The 18,634-nt window shown below is 48.6% G+C and overlaps 1 protein-coding gene across 2 annotated transcripts; it reads left to right on the plus strand.

The window, feature by feature from the left end:
* The first annotated feature begins 3,965 nt into the window (after positions 1 to 3,965).
* Positions 3,966 to 17,639, plus strand: DGUOK (deoxyguanosine kinase). 2 transcript variants are annotated; one of them, XM_090051667.1, is made up of 7 exons: positions 3,966 to 4,129; positions 6,578 to 6,690; positions 6,879 to 7,069; positions 10,504 to 10,651; positions 14,148 to 14,263; positions 15,410 to 15,509; positions 17,127 to 17,639. In XM_090051667.1, exons 1-7 carry the CDS (start codon positions 4,036 to 4,038, stop codon positions 17,151 to 17,153), a joined length of 789 nt encoding a protein of 262 aa, XP_089907793.1. In that variant the 5' UTR covers positions 3,966 to 4,035; the 3' UTR covers positions 17,154 to 17,639. The 2 variants fall into 2 exon arrangements, with proteins under 2 accessions (XP_089907793.1, XP_089907794.1); XM_090051668.1 differs by having other exon boundaries at positions 6,882 to 7,069.
* The last annotated feature ends 995 nt before the right edge of the window (positions 17,640 to 18,634 follow it).

The following is an 18,634-nucleotide window of genomic DNA, read 5'->3' on the forward strand; positions in this document are numbered from 1 at the left end:
AATGAAAAACGATAGGAGGGGGAGGCAGAAGAGAAGCAAGAAAAAAACTGGATCAAATGTGAATGTAAATGATCCTAGGTGTCACAGCAGGAAAACAATTAGTGGGTAGAACAAGACAGAAGGAGGGAGAGGGCCCTGTCTGTCTGTTCCATGCCATCTCCAAGCCAGGTCTTGAAAGATATAGAGCTAGCAGAGAATGTCTCATCCCGGCGTTAGATTTGTCTTGAATTTCTGGCAAAACCATTTTTAGGGATTAAGGGGAATGTCTGAATTGCTTATTTTTCATTGGGGTGGGGAAGGGGGAGCCAAACAAGTGAAAACCTGCAGCTAGTAGCTGAGACGGTCTGGGTGTTCAGCCTGGAATGGGTCACCCTTGAACAAAAACAGGCCAGAAAATTCATTTAAGAAGTGGCTTTGCAAATTTTCTGCTGTCCCCCCTGCCTCCCCTCCAGACCCCATTTCAGCCAGTCCTCTCCCACACTCTGCTGGCACGTTATCAGGAGGTAGCTGCAGTAAGCTCTGTTGGCTTCAGTGCACCTTGCCCAGCTTTGGGTGCAGTCTAGGACCTTCTCCCTTTTTCAAATCATTTGGAAGAAGGTTGCAATGTAGGCTGCCAGCTGACTTAGTGTTCAGACTCCACAACGGCTTTGCAAACAGAAATTGGCTAGCTGAATGCAGGGAGCAATCTGCATCCCAAAATAGGCAAGGAAGTGTGATGTGATCTCACCCTTAAGGGTGGAAATGGAGCACCGTGAAGGGGTTCATCTCCAAGGACAGCATGGGGCAAACGGACAGGGTCTCAGTGCAGCCTGCTCTAGCACTTACACCCCAGAGTGCCACAATACAAGCAGATCAACTGCCTTGATTTCTGTAAAAAGGGCATTTCTGTCCCTCCTGCTAGAGAAGCTTGAACAGCTGAACTTAGAAGTGACTTAATTCAGGGAGCAAATTAAAAACCCTAAATGTGAATTATTTTTCTAAGAGCTCACAAGCTGATCTCACAACTTTGAATGCTTGGGGCTGGCTGTACTGGGTCCCATCACCTTCTCCAGAAGCCTCATAGAGTAGATACAGCCGGATGGACTATTGTTCCTATGTGAGGGTAACACCTTTGTTCCTGTTTGATGCCACACGCTTGTTGTGATCAAGTTTGATAAATTCGCTCATGTTCAACCCATTTTTATCCTTATATCTCAAGGACTCTCAAGCAAAATAGGAACAGGGTTTAGTTTTGATCTCGGATACAAAAGTGCAAGGAAGTTAGCTGGCAATTTACATCCGTGCAAGGGAAATTAGGATACAGCTGACTACTTTTTGTGCATCTTCTCTCCAAAATGGTGTCTAACACAGCTGTGTCTCGTGAATAGGGAGCTTTGGGCTCTTCTGTATGAAGAGTTGTACTGGTTCATCTTCAGGGCCCTTTTCAGGCTATAGTAATAGGAACTCAAAACTTGGTGGATGATATCATTACTCTTGATGAGTGTTGGTTAGGCCACAGCTGAAATATTGCCCAGTTTTGGCCGCTGTGTTTGAAGGAGGAGGTAGAGGCGAGTGACGTGGATGATACAGGGGCTGCAATGTGAGCCGTATGAGGAAAGGCTGAAGGAACTAGGTATGTTTTGTTTGGAGAAAAGGAGATGAAGTGAGGACATGAGGGCAGCTTTCAATTACGTGGGTGGCTGCCATAAAGAAGCAGAAGGAAACGCGTTCCTCAGACAAAGAGCGATGGGTTTGAATTGCAGCACAGCAGGCAGAGCCTACAGCCAAGATGCAACTTGCTAAGGAGAATGAGGTAAGTTGTGGGATCTCTCTTCCTCAAGGGGTTTTCGAGAAGGTGCTGGGCAGGCATCTGTCTGGGGTGGGTTAGGAATGGCATCTTGCGTCTAGCCAAGTGGGATGACCTGATTTGGTTCAACTAGTGCAAAGGGTTTTGTGAAGACTGCAATGTAGGTTTAGCTTAAATGAATTGGTCATAAAAATGAACTGAGATGATTAATCCTGAAATGAACTGTATGGGCACTCTTCAGTTAGTGTGTGCTAGAGTTAAATCCATTGATTTTGTACGACACGGATACAAATCAAGTTTATATTAATTAAAGGCCTCTGGGTAGGGTAAAGGTTGCGTTTATGTAACAGGTTAGCCAAAAACCCAGCCTTAAGCTTGAGGCTTTTCAAGACATTTATTTACAGTGCTATGATCCTATTAACTGGTACAACTCTGTGTGTCGATCCAGATTGGCTGGATGTTTCTGGGTTGGAGATTTATCATTTTAATTTGTCCCGCATAAATTCTGCATGGGGCAAACTTCTGATTCCCCAGATTTATATACATTATACCTGTGTCTGTCTTAGAATCATGACAACGGCATGAGCTGGCAAGCCCTCATAGCAGGCTGTGCACCATCTTGTTATGGTGATGCAAAGCTCACACTTACTGTGAAGCCTGCTCAATAATATGCAATTATAACAAAATCAGCTTCTCAAAAGGCTGCCTACATAAACTGAGATGCAATTATAAGTAAAACTACTTAAATCAGCAAGTTATGTGATCTGCATAAACCAGCACACTTTTAAAAAAAGACCTACATCATGGTATTTACATCATTCATCAGTTCCATTCCGGTCAGTACAAAATAATAGAATATGCAGAAATCATATCTGCATACTGCACCCTGGCCTATCATTAAAATTATAAGATGTACCTGATCAACATAATGCTGCTGAATAAATAATTACATTATCATGCTCAACACTGCAAAAGTCATTGTTATAACAGAGCCACATAATCTATGATATTAAGATTTAGCTGAAACAGCATATCATCAGCTGTTGGCATAAACGCAAAGCCCCAGTGGCATATCATTATGTGGATACATGCATAAACAGGCATTGAATTATTAAAATGAATGCACAAACTAGCATATCATTATAAATACTATGTATCAGCATAGCATAATAATGCTACATAAATTAATATATTAAGAGTGTGTGCATAAAGAGGCATATGCACAGATGGTATAATTTATATGCATACATACTGTGAATAAATCAGCATGCTATTACAGCAAAGCACGTATGAACAGGCATGTCATAATAATGTATGCTTAAATCAGCAAATAAGAAAGGTGATGCATAACTGCTTATTGAAATATGTGCATGTAAAGCATATCCTTACAATAATGGTGCATAAATCAGCATAAGATTACAATAAATAGTGCATATATTGGTATACCATCGTTATGATAATAACCAATATGTAAATTGGCATAGCATTATAATAAGAACAAATGCATACCTTGACGTAGCATTGCTAGTTTATGCATGTACTATTATGTATTCCTAGCACTGTATACAGTAGTGCATCATTACACTAACAGACCCACTCATTGGTCTAGTTGAATAATGCTCGATCACCGGCACATCCTTGTCATACTAACTGATGCATCAATTGGCTTATCATATAACACGCATAAATTCGCATAGTATTACAGGCAGCAACGGCGATGCGACTCCATCCCGCATGCACATATTGACATCATCAGTGCATAAATTAGCATTTCATCAGGATCTGAACGCATGCAGCAGTGTAGCAGATGCATGTTAGCAAGTATATGTATATATTAATATTATAATAGGGTATGTGTGTATATGTATATTAAGCAGGGGGCATTACATACATGTATATTTGCATATTTAAATTGTAATCGTGGCCTTATTATAACGCCTGCCCTTTCATGCACATTAAGCCGATATAGGTAATGCCCACTGCTTAATGCGCATGAACGGGCAGGCGTTATACTATTACAATTTATACACTATATAAATAATGACACGATTATAACACGCCGGCAGGAGCGAGTACGGATCCGCCTCATTACCATGTCATTTGCATAGAAGCGCCCGAGTCGCCCCGCGTGCGCGCGCAGACGTGCCTGTCGTCATCGCCGGCCCCGCCCCTCGCGCCGGGGACGGTCGGTAGCATGTGAGGTGACGCAGAGGAGTGACGCCACGGGGCCGGGCCGGGGGCTCCGTGCAATGCGGCGGCTGCGGCTCATGCTGCGGCGCGGGGCGGCCGGGAGCAGCCCCCCGGCCCGCGCCGGCCCGCGCCTCGCCATCGAGGGCAACATCGGTAGGGCGGGCTGCGGCCCCGGGCACGGCTGCGTGGGGGCGAGAGCTGACGGGCCGGGGCCCCGCACGGCTGCGCGGGGCTCCTGGTTCCCTGCCTGCGGGGTGCGGGGTCGGGAGATCCCAGCATCTGGCTTCCTGGTCCTAAAGCCTGCCTTAGGAGCCCCCTGGGAGCCGGGGGGGTGCTGACCAGAGCCCCTCTGAATCCTGGCTGGGGGAGGCAAGGTGAAGCCCCCCGCCCCTGGAGCTGGGGAAGTGACAGAAGTTGCAAAACCGAGAGGTGTCCTCGGTGCCCTGCTCTCCATCTCTTTTTTTCCTAGCATGCATGTATTCGATGGCGGTGACAGGTAGGCAGCAGCGCACCCACAGTGATTCTGGGGGCATGTCTTTTATCCGGAGAAGCCCACGCTGGGTGCAGGTTGTCGTGGGTCCCTGCTTTCCCTTTGGCAGGGTGGAGTGTTAGGCATGGGTTGATGGTTGTCTGAGGTAAAGTTGAGATGTCGGATGTGCCTGGGATGGTTTGGAGAGCACTCATCCTGCCTCAGGCAGGGGGCTGGGCTAGATGATCTCTGGATTTCTTTTGTACGATTTAAAGCCAGTCCTTCTGCTCGTTTATTGGGTCGTTAGTTATCAGGAAACATTACCAAAAGCGGCTGCCTGCAGCAGAGACTGCATGCCCCCTCCCCCTTGCTGCTGGGTCTCAGGCCCCCTGTGGTCGCGGCGAGTTCCAGCCTCCTGCCCCTCTGCCGTGGTGTGGGGGAGTCTTGTACGCTTCAAGTTCAGATGCCTGTACTCCTGCCCAGCCCGTTCCTCGCAGATAAGGGTCTCTTGGCCAGTTGAGTTGGGAGCAGGGAAACTGAGGCCTGGCTGGTGACAACTGGTCTTTTCCTTGTTAGCATGGGAGAGTGACTGCTGCCCTGTGCATCGCAGCTCCCTTGAAAACTGCCCCTCATCATCCTCCTTCACACCAAAGTGCTCCTGGGATCGGAGGACCTGTGAGGAGGGATGCAGTGGCACGTGTAGCACAGCAAAAAGGGGCGAGGGATGTTCAGGACTCCCAGCATCAGCATCAAGACTGAGTGATGAGGAAAGGCTGAAGTAAGCAGGGTTAGTTTGGAGATGAGAAGGCTGAGGTGGGATTTGATCACAGTCCTCGCATCCCTGCAGGGGGATGACAGAGGATGGAGATGGGCTTTTCCCTGTGGCTGTGGGGAACGGGACTGGGAGCAGTGGGTTGAAGTGGTGCAGAGGAAACTGAGGCTGGAAGATGAGTAACTTTCTGAGTCAGAGTGGTCCAGCATTGGAACAAGAAATAGTGGAATCTCCTTCCTTGGAAACTTCTAAGAGGCGGTTAGACAGACCCGTGGCTGGGATGGTTTAGTCAGGGAGGATCCTGCCTTGAGTAGGGGTCTGGACAGGGCCCTTGTGAGGCCCTGTCTGGCCTGCCTTTCCTCTGATTCTGAGGCTGAAGCTGTAGTGGGACGTGTTAATCTCAAAATTGTCACAGCCAAAGAGGTAGCTGTCCGTTGTGCAGTCTGTATCACACAGATGAAGCATTTATTTATTCATCTCAGCCAGTAACAATGTAGATGAGTTTCCAGTCTGAGCTCTCAGTTATCTGTACTTACCCATAAACTTGGCGTGACTGTGGCACCAGGGCCTTGAAAGCCGAAACAAACAAGCAGCGATAGACAAGCAGCTTGTTTTGACGGATCCTTAAAGTCCTAACGAAGCAGCCGCTCGCAAGACACTGATTGTGCCCTGATTTTTGTGTCCAGCGTATGCAATAGTACAGTTCTATTTGGTTGAAACAGTGCGGTTTCAGCTATTATGAGACCCTTTTACATACTCTACTGCTAAATCTTGCAGGGCGGTTGCTTTATGTGCCAGTTGGGGGCTTCTATAAAACCCCCCATCCTGTCTACATAGAACGTTTATTTAGTCTGTTTGGCAGTGAAATAGGCACTGGTGGCGTTGTTCACACAAGGGTTTTGTTGGCTGTGGTGTGTTAGTCTGGATAGACTGCTGGGCTAGATCAGTGATTTCAACTAGGTGTTACAGCACTGGGGTGCCTTGAGATTCATCCTGGAGATCTGTACCATGTTAGCACAGCTAGCTGTGCAAACCCAGAGCTTTCAAATAGGTATCCATAGATGTACTCTTTTTGAGTTCTTTGCAGAAAAACTACACTATTATTTTTCTGTAGGCAGAAAACTAAGAGCTGACCTTCTCCAAGGGGGACCTTGAGTCTATTCAGGGGTGCCTTGAACCTAAAAAGCTTGAGACCCGCTGGCGTGGTCAGAGATCGCAAATCCTCTATCACTGCTTTTGCTCAAGGGAGTATCCTCCTTGTATTCAAGTCAAAGGGGACCTGGGATGACATGCAGGGTTGGATGCATCTTCTCTCTCTGGGCACCCAACACTGACAAATGCCCCTGTGTTTCTTCTCCAGCGGTGGGGAAGTCCACCTTTGTCCGTCTGCTTGGCAAGGCATTCCCCGAGTGGTGTGTGGGGACAGAGCCTGTGGCAAAATGGCAGAAGGTCCAAGCCTTCAAACCCAATGAGGTGAGTCCACGAGTGTGGGTGTGGGTGGAGGGAATATCAGGATGAGCCAGGATCTCCAGGGGGTATATCAGGATGAGATGCCCTCATTGCTCCACTTCTGACAGGCTTCAGAGGGGCTCTGCTTCTCAGCCGAATCAGCCAGATTCAGAGACTTCCTCCCTCACTGGGCGCCTCTGCCATTCCCTCAGCAGGTCTCATCATCCCAGAGCTTTGGGAACCTGCTTCAGATGATCTACCAGGAGCCAGCCCGGTGGTCCTACACATTCCAGACCTACTCCTTCATGACCCGGCTAAAGGCACAGCTGGAGCCCCTGCCGGAGAAGCTGCTGAAGTCTCAGGACCCTGTACAGATCTTTGAGAGATCAGTATACAGTGATAGGTACGGTGTCAGGAGCCCTGGGCTGCAGCCACCATGCTAGGGAGCTCTTCATTTATCCGGAAAGTGTGGCAGTGCCATACTTGGTTGCTTTTTTAATTAAAGAGGAACCCATGTGGGCTTCCAAAATCCCTACTACACGTTACATATATTATGCAATTACAGGAAACCCTCACTATTCGCGGTTTCAAATATTCATGAATGCCGAACCTGCTTCTTAAATACACTTACAGGAGCTCCTTGGGAGCTCTGCACTTGCCGCTGCTGCCAGAACACCTGTGCCCCCCCGAACCGCTGGGGGCACTGAGTTCACGAACACAGACAGCATTCATGAACGCAGTGTCTTATTCACAGATTTCGCCATTTGCAGGGGATGTGAGAACATATCCCCTGTGAATGGTAAGAGTTACCTGTAACTGGTTAATCATGCAATAAATTTGGACCGGCCACACATGCAAAGTAATTATTGGACAATAAAAATGACTGTCCAGCTACAAAAAAACCAGGCAGATGCAATTTAGTGCTTGCAGATGTGCAACAACTCTATAGCTTGCTTCTCTCCAGGTTGAATTTGAACATGTTGCAGGGACCCAACATGTGTCCTTCGGAAACCCGGGTCAGGAAACTCTTGCATCTACTTGCTGAGGCTCTTGTCGAGTCATCTGAGCATGTGACAAGGTTATCTGCCGTCATACTACCGGAAGTATTATCCTCTTCTATAGATGAGGCAGATGAAAGACCACATTCATTGTTGCTCTAAGGTCTTGTGTTTTCCCTGGCAGAGCAAATGCAAATGCAGTGGGAACACAGCAGTAGTATTTCATGTTTGCCTTGTCACAGTATAAATGATGATGCAAAGTGCAGGGGGATGGTGAAGCAGATGCCTTGAGATGTGTGCCTTGAAAAGTGATGTGGCAGAGCTGATTGTATCCAGGACTAGGACTGTTTCCATGTATTCCCCCTGTTATGTATCTTGTGGAACCTGCCCAGGCCATGCCTTCAAGCAGGGGTGGCTTGAAGGGGGTGCACATGGGTGCACGTGCACTTTCAGCATGGCTGTGCACCCCCTAAAAAAAGGCACCGCTGACACTGTTGGTGGTGTCTGCAGGCGATCGCCTCTTGCCACCCCTCTCCCCCCTGCAGCCAACACTGTCGGCAGCATCTGTGGGCAGTTGGCAATCCCTGCTGGCCGGTGGCGTTTGCGGGTGGTTGCCAACCCCTGGGTGGTGCTCACTGCCCTGCCCCCCACACCCTGCCGACAGTGCTGGCGGCATCCGTGGGAGCTCCCACTTTACCACCACGGCCGCACTCCTGCTGCTGCCGTGCCTCCCCCAGCTGCCGGAGGCATGTGTCATTCTTGCCTTCGAGGCACTCAGAAACAAATCACCCACTTGGGCGTCTGTTGTGGTGTAGCAAGGAATTGCACAGTGGGTCTGGCTCTGGAGTTGACTACGCCATAGGATGGAGAGTTGCTGGGGACAAATCACGTTTACTCTTTGCTTGCTGTGATTGCGCCCTGTACCGTCAGACGATGTAAGTTATCTGGTCCATTTTGATCCTATTCATATGTGGAACTCAGCCTTAAATGGCTATTGAGGGGAGGTAGAAAAACTGATGACCTGTCACGAGGCCCCCAAAATGGAAAAAAGCTCTTAAAACAAAAGACAGGGCAGGGGGGGTGCACCGTGGAGACTAAATGGCTTCAGAGAGGCATGAGCTTTCAGAGGTTGGACTGTTCTCTGATGCCATCAATGGACTTGCAGAAAGCAGTTAGGTGCCCCTCTGCCCTGCCTTCTGCCAGACTTCAGGCCAACACAACCGGTTATTGGAAATAGAAGGTGCCTTTTGTGTGATAGAAGAGTCATGGGGGTTGTGTTATCTCTGCCTGACTGTCTTGAACCCTCCTCAGAGCTTGTGCTGGAAGTCCATAGCCTTCCCAAACATGGATGTGCTCTTTTTTCAGTTCTGCAAAACACTTCATTGAAAGGCTTATATAAAACTCCCACAAACATTCCCATTCGTTATTCCTCAGATGCATCCTTTAAAACCAAGCGAAGTATGTGCTTTGGGCAGTTCAGTGCCATTCATGTTGTCAGACCAAGTCGCACCCCTTCCATCACAGTTGCTTGGACACTTAGAAACCTGCTTGACTATGTTTTGTAGCTGCTTGTCAGATAGTGGGACTTGAAGTGTTTATACAAATGATTCTCAGCCAGGGGAATGGGAGATCCTTTTAAGTATGCTGTGGGCTGCTATTCAGCATTAGCACTTTGTACACATCAACATGTGATACAATATAAAACCCAGAGATTTCAACTAGAAATCCAATGTCAAAACCATTCTGCTCTTGTGTGGGCTTTCTGAGTTCTTTGCAGCAGAAGAACTGCTCTTTTATTTTTCCACAGTCAAAAACTGGGTGAAAACTAAGAGCTAGCATCCAATGGGGACCTTGACTTGAATGAGAGTTGGCTTGAGTCTAAAATGGCTGAGAACCACTGCTTTACATGGATGCTGATTTGAAAAATGAGTTTAAAGGATTCTTTCCTGTGTCTGCCTCGGGATGTGAAGTGGGGCTGGGGGTGCTTGCTTTTCCAAGGAGGTGCTTCTTATGTGGTAATGGGGCTAGGCTCTTTGGAAAGTGGTTGTGGTGGATCTTTGGGCGGAAAAGTTGTTGTTTCCAGATATCTGAGTTGGAGGTGAGATAACAAGCTGGGTCTGCAGTGTCCTGAAAGTGAGGGAAGAGTGAATGCTGCCTGAATGCAGAAGCAATTGCTTTGTGCTGTGACTGGCCAAGGAGCAATTCCCCATGAGCGGGAAAACAACTCCCAGTTAGGGTTCCTTGTTTAGAAAAGTGTTGGAGCTGTGATGGTCCAAGGGAGTGTGTGAGAGGCAAAGATTTCTGTGGGTGATGCCTTATATTGGACCAACTGTATTTCTCTCGTCTGTCAGCTACTTGGTAATTTCTCTTTTATCCTGGTTTTAACCACAGCTGGAGTTTTACACAGCCCTTGGTTCTGTCTGCTACATCCTCGAGCTATGTCTGTTTTCTTTTTCTTTGGTACCATAAATCTTATCTAAATCTGGACCTTTGGTACCATAAATCTTATCTATATCCATCCCAAAAATGCAGTTGATCCAATAAAAGCTATTACCCACAAAAACCATTGCATCTTGTTTTAAAACAAGAATTGGGCTGTTCCCAGTTAGGCCCCTGTGAGGGAAAGCCAGTATCACTTCGGTTAAAAACCACTTCAAAACATGCTGCCTTCAATGCCACTTTACTCTTTGGATGTTATCCCTGTAGCTGAGACCAGCGTGCTATTGATGTAACCCTTCGTAATTTGGTGTAGTGCCACCTGCAACGTAATAATCATACCATTTTGGAACCACTGTGTTTTCTTCCGTCAGGCTCCATGTCTTGTGTCTGCTTTTCCCAGGTACATCTTTGCCAAGAACCAGTTTGAGATTGGCTCTCTGGCTGAGATCGAGTGGACCATCTACCAGGATTGGCACACTTTCCTTGTGCAAGAGTTTGGGGACCGAATTGCCCTGCATGGCTTTCTCTACCTCCAAGCATCTCCAGAGGTAATGGAAAGCTTCAGCCAGGGCTGGCCTTCTTACCCCAGGGAGGCCGAGGAATTCTGGTCCACAGAGAAACAGGGCAAGGGAAGCAGTGTGGCCTTGTGGGTGAGACAGGAGAGTCCAGGAGATCTAGTTGGACTCGTTGTGGGACTTACTGTCTGCGCCCCCTTTCCCATGTGTAAAGTGATCATAGAATCACGGAATCAATGAGTCGGACGGGACCTAGACAGATCATCGAGTCTGACCCCCTGCCATGGGCAGGAAGGAGCACTGGGGGTGGGAGGGGTCATAAGACCCCAGCCAGGTGCCTATCCAGTCTCCTCTTGAAGGTTTCCAGGGAAGGTGAGAGCACCATCTCTCTGGGGAGCCTATTCCAGGCTCTGGCCACCCGTACCGTGAAGCAGTTCTTCCTAATATCTAACCTAAACCTCTCGTCCCTCAGCTTGTGGCCATTGTTCTGGTGACTCCAAGGGGGGCCCTGGTGAACAGACTTTCCCTGAGTCCTTGCTGGTGGCCCCTGATAAGGTTGTAGGCAGCCACAAGATCCCCCCTCAGTCTCCTCTGGCGGAGACTGAAGAGATTCAGGTCCCTCAGCTTCTCATAGGGCTGGCCACAGAGGCCCCCAATCATACAAGTGCCCTCCTCTGGACCCACTCCAGGTTCTCCACATCCTTCTTGAAGTGTGGCACCCAAAACTGGATGCAGTACTCCAGCTGTGGCCTGACCAGCGCTGCATAGAGGGGGAGCAAGACCTCTCTGGACCTGTTAGTGATGCCCCTGTTGATGCAGGACAGGCTATGGTTGGCTCTGCCTGTTGCTTCGTCGCATTGGCGACATATTCATCCTGGAGTCAATCCTGACTCCAAGACCCCTCTCTGCCTCTGTGCTGCCAAGCCCCTAACCTATAACCATAATGCTGGTTCCCTTTCCCCAGGTGCAGCACCCTGCATTTGTCCTTGTTGAACTGCATCCTGTTCAGATCCGCCCACTTCTCTAACCTATCCAGGTCTGCCTGGATGCGGTCCCTGCCTGCCGGTCTTTACCCCACAGCTTGGTGTCATCAGCGAACTTGAACAGGGTGTTCTCCACACCCTCATCCAGGTCGCTAATGAAGATGTTGAACAGCACTGGCCCAAGGACCGAGCCCTGGGGGACTCCGCTGCTCACACCCTCCCAGGTTGACATCGACATGTCCATCACCACTCTCTGGGTTCGCCCCTGGAGCCAGTTTGCCACCCATGTGACCGTGCATTCGTCAGTCCCTCAGGTTGCCCACCAGAATTAGGTGGGACACTGTCGAAGGCCTTCTGAAAGTCCAAGAAGACGACATCGACTTCCTCCTTCCCATCTAAGCTCTTTGTTACATGGTCATAGAAAGAGACCAGGTTAGTCAGGCAGGATCGGCCTTGCAGGAATCCATGCTGGTTACCCCTCAACATCACTTCCCCTGCAGGGCTCTCACAAGTGTGGCCCTTGATAATTTTTTCAAAGACCTTCCCCAGGATAGAAGTGAGGCTGACTGGTCTGTAGTTGCCAGGCTCTTCCTTCCTCCCCTTCTTGAAAATAGGGACTACATTGGCCCTTTTCCAGTCCTCAGGGACTTGGCCCGAGCACCTGGAGTCCTCGAACAGCCGTGCCAATGGCTGTGCAGTGACACCAGCCAATTCTCCGAAAGCCCCTCCATGGCACTGATGGCAATTCTCCTTTCATAGTTTCATAGTTGGTAGGGTTGGAAGGGACCTGAGCAGACCATCAAGTCAAAACCCCTGTCATGGGCAGGAAAGAGTACTGGGGTCAAACAACCCCAGCAAGGTGATTATCTAGCCTCCTTTTGAAGACCCTCCGGGTAGGAGCAAGCACCACTTCCCTTGGAAGTTGGTTCCAGATCCTAGCCGCCCTGACTGTGAAGTAGCGCCTCCTGATATCTAGCCTAAACCTACTCTCCGTCAACTTGTGGCCGTTATTCCTTGTCACTCCCAGTAGTGCTCAGGGGAACAGGGACTCTCCTGTTCCCTGCTAGTCCCCCTTAGTAAGTTTATAGATAGTCACCAGATCCCCTCTCAGCCTTCTCTTCTTCATAACAAGACTGGATATGTCCTGTTTGAGTGTGAGAGATTAGCACCTGGGGCTTTCATTTTGTTGGGATCTCTGGAGATCCTCTGATCCTAATCAACATGGGCCACTTGCTCGGCTGTCCATTCTTTAGACAGGGCCAGCGCTTCCTGTTTTAACCCTGTGCTGGCAACCGATAGACTTCCAGAGTTGGGTGACGGTGGGTGGAGCATGGTGCTTGTGTGGAGAACCATCGGGGCATCTTTCTTTAGGACTGGAACCTTCCAAAATGTGGTTTTTATCTTCTTCCATGATTCTGGTCATACTTGGTCCCTCACTTGACCCTCTTTCTCCTTATGGAGCAGACTGGGAAGCGGTTGAAAAAAGGCAGCTTGAATGCAGCTATTAACGCATAGACAAGAAGGAGCCACCTCTGAAATGTTCCAGGAACGCAAGGCAAACCATAGATATATGGGGCTGTGCCTCAGGAGGTCACATTTAGTCCAGCCCCCTTCCAGGCAGGGTCAGCAGGACCATCACAGCCATGTGTTTGTGCAACGTACACTTAAAAACCTCTAGGGAGGCTTTGGTGCTCCAAGGACTTATCTGCAAGGTGAAATGGCCTGTGGTGACTGATGCCTGTCCCACACCCAGCCTGACTCTGGTGCCTGCACCTGTTCACAAGAACATAAGAGCTGCTGTTTCCTGGGTCAGACTGTAGGTCTGTCTTGCTCGGTCTCCTGTGTCGCATGGTGGCAGAGAGGGGATGCTGGAAAGGAGAGTGAGTGGCCTGGGTTTGATCAGGGCTTTTTCCATTTCCTCTCTCCCTTGCAGCCTCGAGCATTTATGGTCTAGGAAGTTCTGATTCAGAGGCCATGCTCCACACTCCCATGCTCAATAGTTACTGATGTCCCTTTCCTCCAAGAATGTGTCTGGTCTCTTTGTGAATCTGGCTAAATTCTCCACTTCCATCACATCTGGGTGCAACAAGGTTCACCCTTGAATGACCCACTGGGTGAAAAAGGACTGCCTCATGGTCATTTTAAACTTACTACCTACTAGTTCTTGTACCGTGAAAGACAGTAAATAATAAATCCCCTTTGACTTCACCATTTACTATTATGTAAGCCCTTATCCTGCTTCCCCCCCACCCCCATCTCTTTTCTAACCTGAACGGGCCTGGCCTCTTAGTCTCTCCTCATCTAAAAGCCCCTCCATGGCACTGATTAGTAGAGAGTAAAGAGGTCCTGTGACTTCTGAATTGTTTGTGTGGCTGTCTCCCCTCAGATCAGCTGCATCTCCTGCTTCCCTGCTGCCTCTCAGCTGTTACTGTTGCCTGCACTACCCTCTAGGCGTCCTCTGTAGCTCATGCCAAACAGCCCTCTACTAAATTCAGTGGGGCTTACATAAGGCGATCAGGCTAACAGACCTGCCTCTTTCTCTCCAGAAATGTCTGGAAAGGCTTCGCCGAAGGGCAAGGGCTGAGGAGAAGGACATCAAGCTGGAGTATCTGGAGCAGCTTCACGCCCAGCACGAGAACTGGCTAGTCAACAAAAGCACAGAGTGAGTGACCTGGGAAAAGGCGGGCGGGTTCTCAGTCCCTGGCCCCTTCAGTGGCTTTAGTGTATGACCTAGCTCCCAACCACGTGTCTGCCCCCCTCTCCACCCTGGCCTGTTCCCCAGTTCTGGTGATCTTTCCCTGATGCCTTCAGTTCTTCACAGCCCTTCTTCACCCTTCTCTGAGGCTTCCCACTACTCCTTTGACTGTTGATCTGAATGACACAGTTCTGCGAGGGTATTTCAATAGGCTTGTCCTCATCTGGAGTTGCCTTGTGCTGTTTTCTGTTGCACCCAGTCCTGAAGCTTCTGCCAGAGACCACTCAGACCCAACTCCTATCAGGGGGTTGCTGCCTTCTCCACTGAGCTGGGGCCATTGCTAGGATGTGGCAAGATCCAGCTCACAGAAATAATGGGTTTTGCTGCCGAGCAATGGTAGAACGCAGGAGTCGTGGGTCCCAGGTCTGCTGTTCTGTTAGGCCTCTTCCCATCCCAGGTAGTTGCTAAGGGACCACAAGTCCTGATGGGCCTTTGAAGATGGGAACCTCAGCCACTCCTTTGGAACGTAGGGGTACTTCTTGCCCTATCATACTCCTCATCTTAGGTGTCCCTTGTCATGGCACTTCTTGTCTTGTCAGACTTGAGACACCCCTCCATAACTTTTGTGAACAGAGAGGCACCCTATTTCAAAGACTAATGTATTTATTACAGGGCTGACCTCTTTGCAGTGGGGTCAAGGGAGCAGCCAGGCAGGGAGATAAGCTGCTTTAACTGCTTATCTCCTCACACCTCATTTATCTCTTCACACCTCCTGTGGCACCCTTCAAAGGATTTCTGGGAGGATGCCTCTGGCATAAGGGTATTATGTCAGGTAGCACTTGGAGGGCTCTGCTGGTTTGAATGATGATGAATTCAGGGGGACTGAGTCTTGCTGAGAGCACTTCAATTCAGGGCTCTCTTGATTTGATGGATATGAGGAAAAGTGTTGGCTCCCTGTGGCTTCACTTAATGGTTGAAGTGGTCTGAGAGCAGAACTCATGCTAGAAGAAAGGTCTGATGCATCCGTCTTCTCCCTGGGCCTGTTCAACCCATGCCTCCTCCTAGATGTTTGCCAACAAGCACCATTGTTCAGACCCCTTCTGTCTTCTCCAGGGTCCACTTTGAAAACCTGAGGAATGCTCCCATGTTGGTACTGGATGTCAACCAGGACTTTGAGCACAACCCATCTGTTCAAGAAGAGCTTATAAGGAAGGTAGGTGATTGACACTGGCCTCTGCTTGCCCTTCGGACAAAGGGCAGGATTGCATGGGTGTGTGACAGAAGGTTCTCTTTTCCCTGGAGGGGAGATGATCAGCTGCAGCCATATTCAGCAGTTGTCAGTGCAGGGGAGTCCTGAACACCCCTCATCCCTTTTTGCTGTGCCAAGTGTGTCACTCCTCACAGATCACAGAAGTAGTTCAGTCTGAAGATAGATGGTGAGTGGCAGTTTTAAGGGAGCTGAGATGACAAGCCAGTGATACTAAGGTGAGCCCAGAAAAGAACAGTGGTCACAGGTCATGCCTCAGTTTCTCTGCTCTCAACTCAATTGGCCAAGAGATCGTTCTTTCAGAGAAATGGGTGGGAATAAGACATTTGAACCTGAAGTGTATAAAACTCCTCCACACTGAGGCAGTGAGGTGGCAGTCTGGAAGTTGCCTCAAACCATGGTAACAGATTCAGAGGGCCCTGAGACTGTCCTATGCAGCAGTGAGTGTGTCTGTGTATTCTCTGCTGGATGCAGCCGCTCTTAATAATGTTGCCTGATTGCCAATATCCCAGTAAACCGGTGTGTAGCTTAAAAGACTTTGCTCTGATTTCTCTTGTACTTCGGATAAAATAGAAGCCCCCAGAGTCATCCTGGGTGTAACGTACTGAACAAGTGTCCTTATAGGTGGTGTGTTGCCCATAGCCAATGCCAAAGCTTAGTATTAAAGGATGTGGGATGGCGATAGTTGCCAGTAGACAAGATGCATATCCAGGCACCTATTTATTTGATTATCAACTACGAGGAGTTACTAATTAAGGAATAATTTGACCCTTGATGTCCTGGCCAAATTTGAGAATCACCTCTTCCCTCTCAGTTCCCTCTCAACTGGATAAGGCGGTTCTCTGTTTTCTGTTCCAAACTGTGCTGCTGAACAGGTGTTGGATTTAATTGCAGAAATGCTTAATTCCCAGCACCAAATATAAAATCCTTGGGACTGAATTGTAGTGTTTCAGGCTCCTTTGGGCTGAGTGGAGCTGTAGAAAAGGTGTTGATACTGCTTTCCTGATAAGTGAAACAGCTCTGTTCCTTGTGCTGTCCTTTGAATTCTGCCAGGAAGTGCACAGAAGATGCCTGTTGCTTGTGTAACTTGCCACCCTGTAAAACCCCGTGGTTATAATTATCTACCCGCTTCTTCATATGTCACTATTCTTAATAAGCAAGCTATTGTGGGCCTAGGTAGTATTTATATCCACTTGTACAGTGGGGTTTGAAACTCTGTTGCAATGAAAATAATTTCTTCTTCTTGGTGGGTTTTAAGATCAGCTAAAGCTTCTTGCTCTCTCAATGCCTCTGATAAAATACATCTGGTGTGGAAGGCTTTGTACTACCTGGTCTGTGACTGGAGTATAGCTGTGGATCATAGGCGAGTAGGATTGGAAGAGACTTCACAAGGTCATCCAGTCCAGTCCATTCCCTTGCTCAGAACAGGACTAAACCATCCCAGCCAGGTGTCTACCCAGCCTGCTCTTGAACATTTCCAGGGATGGAGAGGTGTTTCAGGGATGTGGATGTGTTGCCTGCTTTCTGTGTGCTGTGATAAAAGCTGCTTTCTTTCTGTCACAGGTGAAGACTTTTATAAAGAAGCTGTGATCTGAATTGTGGCCTCCCTGCTCCAGTCCTAGCTCTGGATTTCAGCCATCTGTGATCCTGTGGACCAAACAGTGCTGCTTTCTGTCCAAGAGCAGTCAGCAAATCTGTGTTGAAGGGGGAAAAACCCATAGCTGGTGGGTTTGAATGAGTGACATCTGGATTCTGGGTTCTCTTCCAAACCAGCATGACCTTGGCAGGGAGGGAGAAAAGTTTGTATGATTAGGAATGATTTCACAGTAACAAAACTCCCTGTGTGGGTACTGGGCAGGAAGAAAAGCTCTCAGAGAGTGATTGCCTTTAGGAGCCTCCCAATGGTTATGAGCCTAGAAGAATGATCCTAGAAATGATGAAGAATCCCTTTCCATGTGAGTGAGTGTTTTCAAACTCACTTCCCTTCCGTTATTAGAAGTTATTCTTTGCACTGTGTCATATACTGTGTTTGCCCAGGGGTGAAGATGGGTATGATAAAATATACAGCGTCCTGTGGACGTGCCTGGCTGTTGTTTTGTGCCTAGGCAGAGTTTACTGTTGCTTTTGCTATTTCACGCTCATTTTGAACACAGGTACTTGGTATGTGAAAGTCAGTGGATCCCATAAGATCTTATGGCTGGTTCATCACAGCGGAAATGGGAAGTCCAGGTGAGTGTTTAGGCAGTCTCTCAAGTTTGCAACCTAATGTGCTTGCAGCCTTTTGGGCCTTGTGTCCTCCAGCTCTGTTTGTGGTCAGCTGCAGTGCTCTGGCATGAATTACATCAGCTGGTTCCAGTCAGAAAGACAAGGGGGGGGTGGCGTGCTCTAGAGAGCTTACAGAGCGCTTAACTCTGTCTGTGTCAGGGATGACATGATGGTGAGAGCAGGAGCTGGGCTCTTTTCCAGCTGACTCACTGTGACTTCATACAGGTCACACAACTTTTCCTGTGCTTACGGTGTCATTTGAAAGGCATTTACTCTCCAGAGTAGGTTTGACCTATATTATACCTTGCCAACTTACAGTTCCCACTTACTTTGCCTCCTTGTTTTGGCTGGCAGGGCAGACTGGCTGCCCGCAACACAGCCCATCCTCAGAGAGTTAACTTAGGAGAGCAGGATCTGCAGAGGCTAAGAAAGAGAAAATGTAGGACATGAGGCTGGATTTTGAAAGGAGTGGAAGGGAGCCAGGTGCCCACTTTTCTCTGAACCTCAGTGCAACTGGTTGCTTCCCCTGTCTTCTCTTTGCAAATCCCACCCTAAATGCACAACCCTTCCAGAGCCTTAAAATTAACTCAGTCTCTTTGCTGAAACCAGGTCAGTCTGGGTTGATTAGGACATGTAGTCGGGCCTTACAGGAACTTGGAGCCAGAACTTGTCAGTTAGTCCCCTCCAGTCCACATGCCAAAGAGGTGGAGCAGTGTGAGAAACAGGCAACTTAGAAATGTCAGGGAGAAAAATGGCTCTGTTCAGAGAGCAGCCAGGATCCCTCCCAAATGCACATGCATGATCTA

This window comes from Crocodylus siamensis, chromosome 6, assembly GCF_052110815.1.
Source record: "Crocodylus siamensis isolate JL-2025a chromosome 6, ASM5211081v1, whole genome shotgun sequence".
In the NCBI taxonomy this organism is placed as follows: Eukaryota; Metazoa; Chordata; order Crocodylia; family Crocodylidae; genus Crocodylus; species Crocodylus siamensis.

Coding starts and splice junctions, on each gene's coding strand:
- DGUOK (XM_090051667.1), top strand. CDS start 4,036: ATGCGGCGGCTGCGGCTCATGCTGCGGCGCGGGGCGGCCGGGAGCAGC. Junction 7,070..10,503: donor AGATCAGTATACAGTGATAG/GTACGGTGTCAG, acceptor TGCTTTTCCCAG/GTACATCTTTGCCAAGAACC. Junction 14,264..15,409: donor CTAGTCAACAAAAGCACAGA/GTGAGTGACCTG, acceptor TGTCTTCTCCAG/GGTCCACTTTGAAAACCTGA.